This window comes from Schistocerca nitens, chromosome 9, assembly GCF_023898315.1.
Source record: "Schistocerca nitens isolate TAMUIC-IGC-003100 chromosome 9, iqSchNite1.1, whole genome shotgun sequence".
NCBI classification, from domain to species: domain Eukaryota; kingdom Metazoa; phylum Arthropoda; class Insecta; order Orthoptera; family Acrididae; genus Schistocerca; species Schistocerca nitens.
Genome location: NC_064622.1, coordinates 399,959,078 through 399,976,508, shown reverse-complemented (window position 1 = coordinate 399,976,508; position 17,431 = coordinate 399,959,078). Strand labels below are relative to the sequence as shown.

At 37.4% G+C, this 17,431-nt stretch overlaps 1 protein-coding gene across 1 annotated transcript in view; it reads left to right on the top strand.

The window, feature by feature from the left end:
* LOC126203363 (protein abnormal spindle-like) overlaps positions 1-17,431 on the top strand; it is a 153,228-nt gene that overhangs the window by 50,938 nt on the left and 84,859 nt on the right. The window contains exons 3-5 of the mRNA XM_049937660.1: positions 1,721-1,924; positions 2,007-3,417; positions 3,509-3,658. Coding sequence (XP_049793617.1) covers positions 1,721-1,924; positions 2,007-3,417; positions 3,509-3,658 — 1,765 coding nt within the window. The remainder of the gene's footprint in view (positions 1-1,720; positions 1,925-2,006; positions 3,418-3,508; positions 3,659-17,431) is intronic.

The following is a 17,431-nucleotide window of genomic DNA, read 5'->3' as shown; positions in this document are numbered from 1 at the left end:
CCAGTGTGGGTGACTTCCATTGTCTTGGAGGTCGTACAAGTAAATTTATTATACATCTGACTATACTTACCATTTAGTGCCTGCTTTAGCAGTGAGATTCTGAAGTTGTGATAGTTTTAACTTTATAAAGTATGAGTACCCTCCTGGTTGTTTCTCAAATGACTAAAGAAACTGTTTTATAGCTTCCTGTAGCCTGAGAAAGTCCTGTTCGTCATTATTTTATAACAAAGTACAAATTTATATCAACGAAAGTAATTTCTGAAAATATAATATAATTAGATTGATAAAAAGTCTCTCACTAAGCGGTACCAGGAGAAAACACATACATAACTTAAAAGTTGTGCAAGCTTTCAGATCCTACTGCTCCTTCTCCTGGGTTGAGGGGGAAGGAAGAGGGATGAAGGAAAAGGGATTAAGGAAAAGGACTGGTGAGGCTTAGGAAATGGGGAGAGTTATGGAAAAGTCACCCAGAACTCCTGGTCTGGGGAATCTTATCAGATAGAATGAGAAGGAAAGGGAAGAGTCTTCCTTCTTATACTGTTCTGTAAGACTCCATGACCCGTGCTCCGGGCCACTTCTCCATAACTCTTTCCATCTCCTAAACTTCACCAGTCCTTTTCCTTCATCCTTTATCCTTCCCCTTCAGCCCTTCTGTCAGAACAAGCTACTGCCTCCAAAACCTTGCACATTTTCTTAACCTATATGTGCGATTCATCCTGCAGCCACTTGGTGAGTAGATTCTTTTTGTCTATCCAGTTATCCTTATATATAAACGCCAGTGTCCTGGCTCACTCACTCACTGATCATTGACCATCCCGAAACATTGAAGATAGAAACTTGAAATTTTCAGAGCGTGGTGATTTCATACTGTAGGTGTGTTTAAGAATGGATTTTTCGAAATGATGTATGAAACTCTCATTATGAGAGCATTTTTAAAGTTAAATCTATAAAAATTTGAATTTTGGCTTCTTGGTTAGAAATAAAATGTTTTTCCCTGTTTCTGGAAAATAAGTGATGGAAAATTTTTAAGAAAATATTTCATTATATTAAAAAAAAAGCTAAGTCCATGAAAACTTGTATTTCACTTCCTGGTTAGACATAATGAAATGTGCTTAAGGGAATGAAAATTTATATGGAAAAAGCACTACAAGAACGCAAAAGGCATGATTAACAAAAACCTCGGACTCCCGGCTACCAGAATCATATTTTGGTCAGAAGTACATTCGAAAAAGACAATGCTTTAGAAGCTTTAATTAGTGTGAAAAGTGTAGAAAGTGTTACAGTTTGTGAACTAAATCAAAAAAGCTATTTGACCGACACGACAAGAAACTGACTTTGTCAGAATTGCAAATAGAAAAAGAAATACTTCATTAATACATTAATTTTTAGTAAGCGTAATAAATGTTTAAGAAATTATTTTTGATGTAATCAGTATGCAGACGTGAGCAAACCAACGGGTCCTAACTAAGAATATAGGCAGTTAATAAAGTTAGCACGGCTTGCTGTGTCTAGTCAAAGTAGATTAATCTAGGCATTCAACACTCCATTGCCGATAGTGTATTTGTAGTTGTTACTATTGTGCTTCCAAGCTATTGGCCATGTACATTTTTCATTCCTCCGTCATTCTTACTAATGCTACATTACTAACATTTATGTCAGATAATTTGCAAAATAATCATTTGGCTTAATAATTATGACTGACTTGATTACTTTGTTCTAGGTTAAATTACTGGACATTCCTGAAAGAAAATGTGGACTTTTATTCAGTGCTGACAATTTCACTTTGTTGCCCTCAGAAAAAATCTGTGTCAATATTTCATGGGCTCCAATTGAACATGGTTCATGGCATCACACAGTGAAAGTAGTAACTGACAAAAAAGGCAGCTACAGCCTTAGAATTGTCTGCAGCTCTGCAAAAATACAGGTATTAAATTTGAATCACTGCTTTGTACGTAGAGTTTATTCTGTAAGATGGTTCACTATGAAAGCACTATTTATCTTTACAGAAGAAGAAGAATGCGTACAAACCATTAAGAGATCATAACCAGTCAACAGTTATATCCAAAAAAGTGAAAAAACCTTGGGTTTCCATTACTCATACGAGATATGAAGATCATGTAAATAGCAGATCTGAACAAAATATGACATTGAAACAAAATAAGTTTAAACCTGCACAAAGCTTCAATTTCTGCTCTACTGAAGTGCCTCAGTTTTCAGGTGTAAGGACACCACGAAGAGATACATATGTACTGAAAAATATGAAAAACAATGAGGGAAAGGAGAATGTACTTCATGAAGATATATTTAAGTTACCCTCCAGAGTGAAAGTTCCAAAATCTGAAGTTAGACTGGGTTCCACGAATGATTTTTGTCTATCTCCATTACACTCTGTACTAACAGATGATGTATTTAAGTCAAATACTTCAGTTTCGCCTTCATTTGATGTAAAACTTAAGAATTTCTGTTTCACCCCAGATTTTAACCTTAAAAAACCTGTATCTCATGGATTTAATCAAAATTTTGTTCCTCCAGGCAAGAAACAAGACTTCTCAATGTGTAAGAACACGGTGACGACGACGACGACGACAAAAACAACAACCAGGGAATGGTACAATGGTAATGATTCTACATTTTCCTTTACAAAATCTACAAAGCTGAAAGAATATAGTTTTTCATGTGCCAATACCCCTAGAAAAAGTGGCTCCTCATGCTCTGAAACATTTGATGATAGTTTAGAAGTCGATCCACCAACAGCTTCAGTACATTTTGATAAAGTTATCACCCAGAGAAAAGTTTCTGATGAAGCTAAAACCCCTCCAGGATTTTACCTCACGAAGAGAGATTTAAACACGGATTTTAATGAACAACCTTGGGGTGAAGCTACTTCAGCTGATTTAAATTTCGGTTTTGAATCATTCAATGTACAGCCCATGTCGTGGCCCCCTGACTTGAGTTTTCACAGCACACCACTAAAAAATCCCATATTAAAATTATCACCAATAAAACATGCCAAAATGGATTTTAGTTTTCCATTGGATTCAAAGGAATCTGAAATTGATAAGGGTAAAAGTAAAGACTCATATGAGCTTGTTGAAGATGAAATGAATACCACCTATCTACTAGAACAGAAAGCAACACTCTCTGTGGTAGATGAAGCAATGGAAGATGAATGCAGTGTTGCTGAAAAACCTGCAGAACCTGTCATAAAAAAAGAAATATTTGATGACTTTAACTTCAGTTTCCTAAATCATCAGAAATCAGTTTTGTCGTGTGGAGAGACTGGATTACAAATTACAAGCAACATATTTACTTCAAAAGTACTGAGTAATTCCCCATCCGAGAAGCCAGCAACTAATGTGCTTGGGTTTGAAGTGTTGGAGGAGACGGATGAAGAAACTTCAAAAACATCGAATAAAGGTGAGTATAACTACTGCAAACATCACTGCTGACATAACTGCATTGCTGAAAACCAACATTGTTATACATGTGTGGACCATTTTGCTTATAGAGCATATATATGAAGGAAACAGTGCAGCTGAAGAATGTAAGGGACCTCCAAGCAGATCTCAAGCAATTGCTTTTCATTTTTCACCACCAAAACATACCAGTGAAAGCAAGTTACCGACAAAAATGAGAAGTCCAGTAGGATTTAAATCTGGTGAGTGTTTTCAAACTTATCTAACATAATTCTTTTTGCTAATACTTGTGAAAATAGTACACCAAAGAACATAAATCTGACTGAAATGATCTTAATACCACCATTAACTACGTGGATATATTTGAGATTAAGATTAGATATCAGATTATGATTAGTTTTTCCCTGTGTTAGAGTATGATATTGTTCTGCAGCTGTAAACTGAATAAAGCAGTAGCTGCTCTAGTTGCTACAGTGAAATCACTATTTTATGCTTTTGTGAGGTCCAGACTTAAAAAAAAATCCTTGAATCGAGGAAAATGTAGAATTAACACCCCCAAAATACAAATAAAAACATGTGTAATTGTCATCTGTAATTAAAAATTGCAATCCTCACCAACTGTATAAAATCTTTTTTAGGGAAGGAAATGAATGCAATGAGTATACAATAATAGGTGGCGATGAATGAAATGAGTTTGGCTGTCAAGAGAGCAATGTTTGATGCTTTCAATGACCACTGTAGTAGAATATTGTTAAATGACATTGGACAAAATCCAAAGAAATTCTGGTCATACGTAAAGGCTATTAGTGGCACCAAAGTTAGTGTCCAGTCCCTAATGAATGAGATAGGAACTGAAACTGAGGGTAACGAAGCAAAAGCTGAAATGCTGAATTCCATTTTCAAATGTTCCTTTACAAATAAAAACTCAGGAGAATTGCCCCAATTCAGATTTGGAGCCGTGCCATATCCAGTGCCTTTTCCAGGTGCACTGTGTTTCTTGCTGGAGGATCCATGCCATGAACAGCCTGATTGAGGAATTCCCACAGATTCTTGATTAGGTTTAAATCTGGTGAGTATTGTAAATTCATCCTGGTGCTCTTTGAACCATGCACATAAACTAGAGATCAGAAAGAAACCCCGTATACTCGCTCTAAACTCGCCACCAAGTCTGATGGCATCCTCTCCAAACTCTCTGTCTGTGTGCCCGTAGACTAGACTTCTGAGTCTCCGCTGCAGACCACTTGTCACCTGAGTCTATGTCGGGTACAAATGGACTTCACTCCCTCAGAAAGGAGAGGCAGTATGTGAGTTCGCACGTATAACTGCAGATGGGTGGTACACAGTAATGATTTCAGCTTTTTAGCCATTTTAAAATGTAAGTTGTAATGCCACAAAATGTCCAGTCTGCCTAAATGACAAAAGCAACCTTTGGGCATAATGATTTTTCTGTAGCATTATAATGACTGATCAGTTAGCAGTGAATGTTCTTACATTTGTACATCCATTTATGTAGATAACTTTTTCGAAGACTGCTGCAGATTTATTGTAATGTTCAATATCCAATCAGAGACTGTCCAACAATTAACTGACATATACGCACTTTCTGGCATTATAGAGCCTGTAATGGCAGTACCAGAAAAATAATACTAGGGGAAGTGCAACCTCTGAATAATGGTGATTAATTACAAAAATAAATTACTGAAACAAATGATACGCTACATAACTCACAGCTGGCAAGAAAAGTGCACTTTCTATCGCAGGGATATAAAAGTGACATTACTCAGTGCCCAGTTTTTGTTTGACGTAGCACATGTGTTTTCTTTTGGTGGAGGTGAAATAAATAAGAATACAGTCTTTTGTTTGCATCATACTAAATTAGTATGCTTTTCATTTGAAGCATGGACTATAGTATGAAACTTATTTCTAATATCACTCCCCCTCTCAGGGAACACATTTGCAATTTTGTACTTCCGTGTCAATTAATCATTCTCTTATTCCCTCCACAGTCTCATAAGACGCAGCTTTGTTAAAGGCCATCTGGTCCTGATAATTGGTCATTTTGTCTTGTCATTGCTATTTTACAGCAGCAAGATCATGTAAACATCTTCCGTACTAACAGTAAGTCACTACTAGCATTCCGCTTCTGTGTGCTTCAGTAAGAGAAAACAAGTGGACAAATATGAAATGACGTCATACTCGTGGAATACAGTGGGAATGAAGGAAGCCCATTAGCACTGATGTAATGAAGGTACCTTGATTTGTGAAGTATGAAATATGTAGCCCGCAACATTAGGCTCGTACTTGCTCTGTTACTGATGTGTAACATGCATTGTGGACTGTGTCCTACTGGTAGATGCCATCATGAGAAAAAACAAACTGCATGTTGCATGTAGGGGGTGGACATGACTCCCAAGGATAGATGTATACCTGGATTGATCCACTGAGCCTTCCAGAATGACAGGGTCACCCCTGGAATGCCTTGAAAACATTACCCAGACCATAAAATTCCCTGCTACAGTGTGGACCCCTCCAAAGATTGTTGCAGAGTATTTGCTTTCATTTTCTTCAAAGAAGGCAAAAACACCACTTTGGCGGTAGGATATTATTATTATTATTTCTTTACTTTCTCAGACGTTAAGTCTGGTTGAGAATGGAAAGTGACGCGGACCTTGATCAAGTGTCACTTCCTTTTAACTGTATGGTATGTGTTATATTGCATTTAGGAACTTTCGGGTAATTGAACATGTATCAATAATTACTGATTTCTGTAGTTGTATATATACGTTTGGATGTAGCTCTATTGCATTGATGTACTGGTGGATATTGTGTGGTATGACTCCTGTAGTTGATAGTATAATTGGTATGATGTCAACTTCATCCTGATGCCACATGTCTTTGACTTCCTCAGCCAGTTGGATGTATTTTTCAATTTTTTCTCCTGTTTTCTTTTGTATATTTGTTGTATTGGGTATGGATATTTCGATTAGTTGTGTTAATTTCTTCTTTTTATTGGTGAGTATGATGTCAGGTTTGTTATGTGGCGTTGTTTTATCTGTTATAATGGTTCTGTTCCAGTATAATTTGTATTCATCATTCTCCAGTACATTTTGTGGTGCATACTTGTATGTAGGAACTTGTTGTTTTAAAAGTTTATGTTGTAAGGCAAGCTGTTGATGTATTATTTTTGCGACATTGTCATGTCTTCTGGGGTATTCTGTATTTGCTAGTATTGTACATCCGCTTGTGATGTGATCTACTGTTTCCATTTGTTGTTTACAAAGTCTGCATATATCTGTTGTGGTATTGGGATCTTTAATAATATGCTTGCTGTAATACCTGGTGTTTATTGTTTGATCCTGTATTGCAATCATGAATCCTTCTGTCTCACTGTATATATTGCCTTTTCTTAGCCATGTGTTGGATGCGTCTTGATCGATGTGTGGCTGTGTTAGATGATACGGGTGCTTCCCATGAAGTGTTTTCTTTTTCCAATTTCAGCAACATGATGTCAGATGTGTGGACTAAACTGGAGAAGTTTTTCAACTAGGTTTAAAGAGTGTACTGATTGTCTGAATTCAGGATCTGCTCTAAGCGCACATTTATATGACACAGATTTTAAAGTAACTGGCAGACTCAAGAGTATACTATTATTATTATTATTATTATTATTATTATTATTATTTAAAAAAAACACATCCAGTTTCTCCATAGTTTAGATGCATCCTCAAGAGATCTAATCAGGGATTAGAAAGGAAGTTTTTTTTCCCACTGGCTTAGTAAATATTGTTATATGGGGTAGATTAATCCTATACATTTGGCACTTGCATAAATTGTCTACAACATTATTTTATACTGTCCTGAAGCCTCTCCTTGTCCTTGATGTCACTAAAACCCATTAAAAGCATTTGTCAAATTTATCAAAAGGGAATGTCCCTAAAAGAAAATAAAGCAAGTATTTGGTGTGGAGAGAATAGAACAGGCCATGACAGGTGTGCAAAAATGTATATGAGCTTGAATAAAAACAAGACATTTTATCAGCTGAAGGCAAAGCAGGCACGGTCATACGGAGCACTGAAGTAGCTAAAGTCCTATGCAAGCAGGCAGAAGGATAACCGCCTTGGCTATGGTATCCAGACACCCAGTAAGATGGCGCTAAAGAAAGTGGGACTCTTACAGCAGATGTTGAAGCATAAGAGCGGGAGGTGCTGTACATAAAAATAAATTTAAATCAGCAAGTGATAGAAAATGTGGACGATGCATGGGTAGAAAACTAATACAGTGAATCCCATATGATGGCGACTACTAATATATATACTGAATATTATTCCATACAATTTGATAACCATTGGAAAATCTAGAAACAGTAAAAGTTTTCACATGCTGCAAAATAAGTTATCAAAAAATAACGGCAAGGCTGTCTGGTTAGGTAGACAAAATTTACTAAACTATTCCTATGTCTCAGTTCTGTGATAGGTGTTTAAGATGAGTTGAAGAGTTTTTTGTAAGGCTTGTTAAATCTTTCTCTCTTCTAAAATATTAAGGTTGCAAGAGTAATTCTCGAAATGTATGATTTGTATACTCTTGTGTATATCGGTGACCAGATGATCTGTGTTACATAGATGTGTACTGAGTGGTGGTCCTGAATTTGCGCAGTTGGTATGCTCTTTTAACCAAGTTGAAAAACTTCTGCCAGTTTGCCGTATATATTTGGCATCACATTGCTGACAAGAGATGCAGTAGACATTCGATAAATGAAATCTATCAAGAAACATACTTTCCTTGTGTTTAAATCTTTGGCTGTTGTTCTCAGGAATATAATAAGTAAGCATTATGGTTTTTGAAACCAGGCATTTGCCTCTTTTATATGAAGTACCATCAAAGAAAGTAATCATGTGGTACTTTTTGCTAGTGAGACCTGTATTGTCTTTTGTGGTAAGATACAACACAATATGCAGTTTACTATGGAACAGAGATTAAAGGTAACTCTGTTGAATATGATAATTATAAAAAGCCTCTGACTTGTAATGTGGTTATACACAGCACAATTAATCACCTGATACAATATAAGAGGACACATTTAGAACACTACCGCACAGGCTGCTTAGTGTCCCATTATCTGCCGAGGCTTTCTAACACGAGTTTTGGACATTACATTTTATAACAGCTGCGAATGGTTGTGACATTGTGCATAACATTCACAAGGATATAGTACAAAGACTAAATATGAAACGTGATGTGGCACAATTTTCATCCCAACCAAATATCATCAAATCTCTTATCACAGTAGGCTATACAGCTTCCACTAGAAAAAAGTACCATAGTATTTCTTTCTTTGGAGATATTTCTGATAGAATAGGCAAATGCCTGTTTTCAAAAAACATAACCCCGGCTTAATATATTCCTATGAATAACAAATGTAATTTAGACACAAGGAAAGTATTCTTCATGATAGATTCAAGGCACTGGGTGCGTAATGCATATCTTCTCAGCAACATGATGTCAGATGTGTGGACTAAACTGGAGAAGTTTTTCAACTAGGTTTAAAGAGTGTACTGATTGTCTGAATTCAGGATCTGCTCTAAGCGCACATTTATATGACACAGATTTTAAAGTAACTGACAGACTCAAGAGTATACTAATACATTTCAAGAATAATGCTTACAACCTTAATGTTTTAGAAGAGAGAAAAATTTAACGAGACTTACAAAAAACTCATCAGTTCATCTCAAACACCCATACAGAACTGAGACATGGGAATAGTTTTGTAAATTTTGATTATTTAACCAGATAACCTTGTTCTTATTTTTCGACAGCATATTTTGCAGCATTTAAAAACTTTTACTGTTTATAAATTCTCCATTGGTTTTCAAACTGCAGAATATTATCCAGTATAAACATTAGTAGTCTGCATCATACGGGATTTACCAGTTTTGTATCCATACATCGTCCATGTTTTATATCACTTCCTGTTGTAAATTGTAATTTATTCTTACATACAACACTTTCTCCTCTTTTACACTTTGCTGTTTGGTGCAGTAGCCCCACTTTCTCTGGTGCCATTTCACTGGGTTTCTGGGTACCACAGCCAATGCTGATCTGCTCATGGCTGATTGCATAGAACTCTGGCTTGTTCAGTGTTCCTTATGGCTGTGCCCACATTACCTCTAGATGATAGACGCAATTTATGTAAGTACCTAAAATGCAGGACTGTTCGACCTGTTATAGAGTATTTACTAAGCTAACGTAAAAAGTGAAAATGTAAAATACTTCCTTTCTAATCCCTGTTTAGATAACCTGAGGGTGCACCTCAATTGCCAAGAAACTGGTTGTATATTTAATAAAAAAGGCTTTCTTTCTCCTGCCAGAGTGGCCTTTCACAGGTTTCACTCTGTACATGCCTGTGTCCATATGTGCAATGAAGCATAAAACATAATTCATCTCAAAAGGCCACCTGTCACCATTCAGTGGATGTCCAGCTGCAGTACTGGCTTGGGAACTCCAGCCTTTTTCACTGATGAGCAGCATTCCGCTCGAGTGTATAAAACAGGTGCTTGCTGTAGAAGCCCATATGCAGCAATGTTTGCTGAACACTTGTTGAGGAGACATTGTTGGTAACCCCCTTGGTTTATCTGGGCAGTCGGTTGCCCAACAGTTACACGTCTATTCACCTGTATAAATATCTTCAGCTGTCGTGCATCGCTGTCATCTGTTGCCCGTGGTGTACCAGTTTCCTCGGCACAAGTTTTGGATAATGCCGTTTGGCTGTGGGCAGTGTATTTTAAACATGGTGACACATGAACAGTTTATAATCTTAGCCATTTCGGAAATGCTTTCACCCTTGGTCTGAAAGCTAATGATTGTGCTCTTTTGTATGTCAGATAAATAGCTTCATTCTTGCATTATAACAATGAATGCACTGTTTTCCGTGTGTCCCGATCAGGCTTTATATACTCTTCACTGCAAGTGCTGCCACATGTAGTCTGTGAGTGGTTATTGCACATTCATGTCAGACTTCGCGGTGCTCACAATAATGTGACAAGATGGTGTACGAGGGCCACTCCAAAAGAAATGCACACTATTTTTTTAAAATCCATCTTCTATTCTACATGTTTGAAAGTTTTGCAGTGTGTAGATACATCCTTTAGGAACAATATTATCATTTCTCCACATAATTTCCATCCCTCTCAACTGCCTTACGCCATCTTGGAACCAGTGCCTGTATACCCCCACGGTAAAATTCTGGACCAACCTGTTGGAGCCACTGTTTGGCAGTGTGCACAAGGGAGTCGTCATCTCATCATCTTCAAACCTTGTTCCACAAAGAGAGTCTCTCAGTTTCCCAAAGAGATGATAGTCACATGGAGCCAGGTCAGGACTATAAGGCGGGTGTTTCCGTGTTGTCCATCTGAGTTTTGTGATTGATTCCATGGTTTTTTGACTGACATGTGGCTGTGCATTGTCGTGCAACAGCAAAACATCCTGCTTTTGCTGATGTGGATTGAAGTTTCTTCAGTGTAGTCACATATGCATCAGAATTTATGGTAGATCCACTTGGCATGATGTCCACAAGCAAGAGTCCTTCGGAATCGAAAAACACTGTAGCCATAACTTTTCCAGCAGAAGGTGTGGTTTTGATTTTAACACCTGTCATAATTCATCCAAGAAATTCATCTCCACCATTCTCGCGCTGTTCCAAAAGTTCGCTGCATACCATTTTTCTTGTTTCTTTGTGAGCCACTGTCAACATCCTGGGAACCCACCTGGCACAAACCTTTTTTAACGCTAACACTTTCAGTATTCTGCAAACATTTCCTTCCCCTATCCCAATGTAGCGTGACAAGTCGTTCACTGTGATGTGTCTGTCAGCAGTCACCAATTCGTTAACTCTTTGCACATTGTCTGGAGAGTGTGCAATACGAGGCCTGCTGCTGCGAGGACAATCCTCATAATTGCCGTGGCCGCTTTCATCACGTAACCTGCTTGCCCACCGACTAACTGTACTGAGATCGACAGCAGCGTCACCATACACCTGTTTCAAGCTCTTGTTGATGTTTCCCACTGTCTCGTTTTCACAGCACACGAATTGTATGAGAGCACGTTGCTTCTGACGAACGTCAAGTATAGCAGCCATCTTGAAGACATGCTGTGACAGTGCCACTCATGGGAACAGGTTGAACTAAGTTTGAAAACAAGCGGGAAGGATGTATCTACACACTGTAACACTTTCACACATGCAGAATGAAAACTGCATTTTTACAAAAATGTGTGCATTTCTTTTGGAGTGACCCTCGTACATTTATGCTGTTTTTGTGGGTCTGACAATTGTGCTGATGAAATAAAGTCAAATGTAAATCACTCCTGACTGAATATTCAGTAAGATGTGAATCTCCATGTGCTGCAGAACTTCTAAATATCGTGACATAGAATTAGAGAACAAGGAAATATTCTTATTGGACATCCCATTTTGCATTTTGTATATGATTACACAAAATGTCAACATAGGCCACTCTGAGAGTTTGATGTTTCCAAACAATTACCTAGGCATGTTCAGTAGGCAACATAAATAAGGAGAGCAGTGGGACATGTGACTCTTCAAAAAGTCTTACACATTCTCAACTATACGTGACTAGACAGTGCACTACTGAGTATGGCACATGGAGTTGCTGAAGGTGAAACTGTGCTTCGGAGGCTCAAACCTGTCAGATGTACTGATTGCTTCTCGAATTCCTCTCAATAAGTAGGATTAAATATCACGTAGTGTGATGAGGACCAACCAAGAGTAAGTGAAACTAAAGTAGTAAGTTACTAAGAGACAAGGAAATTGGTGACTTTGTAACTGGTGGAGAGCACCACCAAAGAGTACACTACTTAAGAAGGAAGTAAGGTCAAAATTTACCCTAAAGCTGTAGCAGGAGTAAAGTTAGAGAGTAAGGTGTGTTCCTTGGTTTCTGTGTGTTCAATATCAAATTCTACGGGTTATCTGGACAATGAAGAATATATGGAGGTGGAGGAAGAGGTAGACATTCCAAGAATGAGGGATTTAATTGAAAGAAGACCCATTAGTGACATATAATGTCGGTGACTTAAAAAAACAGTTTGTTTTGTAAGGTATCTTTCGAATCTCTGCTAAGTACGCTGTAGCTGTTACTACAGCATAATTCGGACAGAAACTTTGCTTAATCTCCTAGGCTGCAACTTATTTGTCGACTATGGATCTTTAGACCTTGTACATACCAAATCGTAGCGGAGGTTCTCATTATCATCAATCATTTTACTGCTGCTGGTATAGCTTTTAACAGTGTGATGAACAGTTTAATTACCTTACAGCCACTGTATATGTCTATTACACAGACCAAGAAAATGCATCAAGGAACAAAAGGGTGTTCTGTTGAATTGGTGGATTCCTAAAAGTCATACAGGCCATAAATTGTGTACATATACCCATACTTTGTCTTTCTGGAGCACAAACAGATCTATACAGAAATTCCAAGCATTTCTTTTTTATAAATACAAAAGTCATCTCTGATGCCAATATGAAGATTTGGAACATGGTAGCCATTGGCTGGGTTACATGCGCAGTGCATGCATATCGGACAATAGCAGAGTTTCTGCGGAAGTTGAAAATGGACAATATGATGGTTTGTCTGCTGGAGATAGTGATATTCTCTCTTCAAACATCTTATGACTCCTGTGTTTCAACCCACACAAGGGCCGAAGGGCGCTACAATAGAGCCAATATTGCTGCTGGAATTCTGCACAACTTTGGAATAGAAGGTGGAGATGCATTTCACACTGATTCTGTGGAGGTGGGTCGCATCAACCATTACACATTTCAGCCAGAAGCAGAAGCTGCAGGCCAAGCTGTCAGAAGATTTATTATACAATTATTTTAAGTAAAATTGTACCTAATTTGCTAATAACATAACAGGTTAGCGAAAAGACTTTTCCTCCTTAATTGAGTAAATAAGGCACTGGATTGTCACTACTGCAGTGAAATGTGACTCATTTTATTTATGTATAATTTTGTAGTTTTGTTTCTCTCTCTTGTTTTTTTTTCATTATATTTCTTTGGTCCATGAAGGTATACTATAAAGATATTTTGATTACTTCTAAGAAAAACAAAATACCTGCTTTTATGATTTTGCTAATTCAAATAAATATTGGAATGTGGTAACTAGAAAAATTAAATGTACTGATGCTGAAATAATAAAGACAAATATTATACCATATGAAAAACAAGTACATATTAAACATTGGAAAAAATTCAAGAAAAATAAATTTTTTTGTACATTTAAAACTATTTCTATTCGTTTAAGAAACCTAAATTTCTTGAGTTCATTGCCTGAAGAACCAGTATGTGACATTTGCTTCATTTTGTTCTTGAATTTACAACTTCCATTTTAAGGCTATGCTCAGTTTCCAATGATTTCTCTTTGAATTTCAATTATGTTCCTCCCATATTAAATGTATTTTTAAGAATGAAGATCGCCAGCTTTCTGCAGAAACTTCATTTTCTCCACGACAACTGCATGTTGTCTGCCTTTTTTCATGGGTGCATCTTCTGAAACGTTCCCACCAGAGATTTAAGCCGAGATTCATGGCAATGGGATAAAGTTTTACCCTCGGCAGTTTCATTGCAATCTTCATAGTAGTTATCATTATTAGTTATCAGTATTGCTTGAAAGGACCACATTATCTTCATATGTGTCATTACTGTTAACTCCAGTTATCCCCTTGAAAACTTGCAGGATCATAACAACCATTTGGCATATATAGTCCATCTTTGTTTCGGTTGCTCCACTGCCAGTTTGAAATTGTTCTCAATTACGTTTTAACTTTCATTTGCTTTACTTTCACTTCCATATCTGTCCAGATTGCTTTATGCTGCTCTTGTGATCTTTCTACAAGAGGTTGTGTGTTGTATTCAAAATGTATTTTTTCCCAGGCATCCTTGTTAGCATGTTGACATCATGCTTTTCAGATTAAGTAGTAGTTATATACTTCCTCATTATTTTAGCAAACTTCTACTTTCCACTTTCTGGTATATTTTCTGATCTTTTCTTAACACTTTAATTGTCCTTGGCTACCTCCATGTTGCTGTTAGCTCATACATCAAGCTGCGAAAATATTATATGGAGCCATTTAAATTACCACGTGTCACCCACCAATAATGGTTGGTAGTAGATGTAGATGGTGTCGTTTAGAATTGAACAATAGTCATCCTTTAATAGCATGTTTTTGTTTCATAATACACTGATCATATCATTAATACAAAAGCCTTTAGCTTCCTAGAATTTTAATTATGTGTTGTATGAAATGAAGTGTGGATGGTAAGCAGTTCAGACAAAAAGAGAATATAAGCTTTTGAACTGTAAGCAATAGAAGATTGCTGAAGATTAAATGGGTAGATCATGCAACTAATGAGGAAGTAAGTAAAGCTAATATCTCTTTTTTTTGTTTTTCCCCTATCGGACTTTCGGATAACACATAAAGAACACACTCTGTTACAAATTAAACTTGGTCATGTGCCTAAGAATACGTGTTCCTTGTACTTTACAAACATTCGAATTACTCAGTTAAAACAATGGAAGATGTTGCTTTGAAATAATAAAATATAAGTAAAATTACTTTGTTTTATTGGCCCTTTAGCATTAACACTGCTGCCTAACGATGCCTTCGTTCATCCATTCTCGTTAAGTTATGCTTGTTTCCGATTCACACTGAAGTAACCATTGCTACATAGAGTTTCCACACTAATTAAACAGGTGACCATGATCACGGAAACCTTTTCATTTTGCACTCTACTATCAGTAAGTTGGTCCTGACAATTACTGACTCACAAACACGAAATAGTTTCAGCCATAAATTTCTTAATTAATCCCACACACCTTTCTGCAAATAAATAAATAAATAAATAAATAAATTGGAATTACTGAAACACTCTGTTGAGAGGCCAGACAAACACGTGGTTCCTGAAGAGGGGCAGCAGCCTTTTCGGTAGTTGCAGGGGCAACAGTCTGGATGATTGACTGATCTGGCCTTGTAACACTAACGAAAACTGCCTTGCTGTGCTGGTACTGCGAACAGATGAAAGCAAGGGGAAACTACAGCCGTAATTTTTCCCGAGGGCATGCAGCTTTACTGTATGGTTAATGATGATGGCGTCCTCTTGGGTAAAATATTCCAGACGTAAAATAGTCCCCCATTCAAGAGGACGTCGTTATCAGGAGAAAGAAAACTGGCGTTCTACAGATCGGAGCGTGGAATGTCAGATCCCTTAATCGGGCAGGTAGGTTAGAAAATTTAAAAAGGGAAATGGATAGGTTAAATTTAGATATAGTGGGAATTGGTGAAGTTCGGTGGCAGGAGGAACAAGACTTTTGGTCAGGCGAATACAGGGATATAAATACAAAGTCAAATAGGGGTAATGCAGGAGTAGGTTTAATAATGAATAAAAAAAAAATAGGAATGCGGGTAAGCTACTACAAACAGCACAGTGAACACATTATTGTGGCCAAGATAGACACGAAGCCCACGCCTACTACAGTAGTAAAAGTTTATATGCCAACTAGCTCTGCAGATGACGAAGAAATTGAAGAAATGTATGATGAAATAAAAGAAATTATTCAGATAGTGAAGGGAGACGAAAATTTAATAGTCATGGGTGACTGGAATTTGGTAGTAGGAAAAGGGAGAGAAGGAAACGTAGTAGGTGAATATGGATTGGGGGGTAAGAAATGAAAGAGGAAGCTGCCTGGTAGAATTTTGCACAGAGCACAACTTAATCATAGCTAACAATTGGTTCAAGAATCATAAAAGAAGGTTGTATACATGGAAGAAGCCTGGAGATACTGACAGGTTTCAGATAGATTATATAATGGTATGACAGAGATTTAGGAACCAGGTTTTAAATAGTAAGATATTTCCAGGGGCAGATGTGGACTCTGACCACAATCTATTGGTTATGAACAGTAGATTAAAACTGAAGAAACTGCAAAAAGGTGGGAATTTAAGGAGATAGGACCTGGATAAACTGACTAAACCAGAGGTTGTACAGAGTTTCAGGGAGAGCGTAAGGGAACAAATGGCAGGAAGGGGGGAAAGAAATACAGTAGAAGAAGAATGGATAGCTTTGAGGGATGAAGTAGTGAAGGCAGCAGAGGATCAAGTAGGTAAAAAGACGAGGGCTAGTAGAAATCCTTGGGTAACAGAAGGAATATTGAATTTAATTGATGAAAGGAGAAAATATAAAAATGCAGTAAATGAAGCAGGCAAAAAGGAATACAAACATCTCAAAAATGAGATTGACAGGAAGTGCAAAATGGCTAAGCAGGGATGGCTAGAGGATCAATGTAAGGATGTAGAGGCTTCTCACTAGGGGTAAGATAGATACTGCGTACAGGAAAATTAAAGAGACCTTTGGAGAAAAGAGAATCATTTTTGTGAATATCTATAGCTCAGATGGAAACCCAGTTCTAAGCAAAGAAGGGAAATCAGGAAGATGGAAGGAGTATATAGAGGGTCTATACAAGGGCGATGTACTTCAGGACAATATTATGGAAATGGAAGAGGATGTAGATGAAGATGAAATGGGAGATATGATACTGCGTGAAGAGTTTGACAGAGCACTGAAAGACCTGAGTCGAAACAAGGCCCCGGGAGTAGACAACATTCCATTAGAACTACTGATGGCCTTGGGAGAGCCAGTCCTGACAAAACTCACCTTCTGGTGAGCAAGATGTACGAGACAGGCGAAATACCCTCAGACTTCAAGAAGAACATAATAATTCCAATCCCAAAGAAAGCAGGTGTTGACAGATGTGAAAATTACCGAACTATCAGTTTAATAACTCACGGCTGCAAAATACTAACGCGAATTCTTTACAGACGAATGGAAAAACTAGTAGAAGCCGACCTTGGGGAAGATCAGTTTGGATTCCGTTGAAATATTGGAACACGTGAGGCAATACTTGACCCTACGACTTATCTTAGAAGCTAGGTTAAGGAAAGGCAAA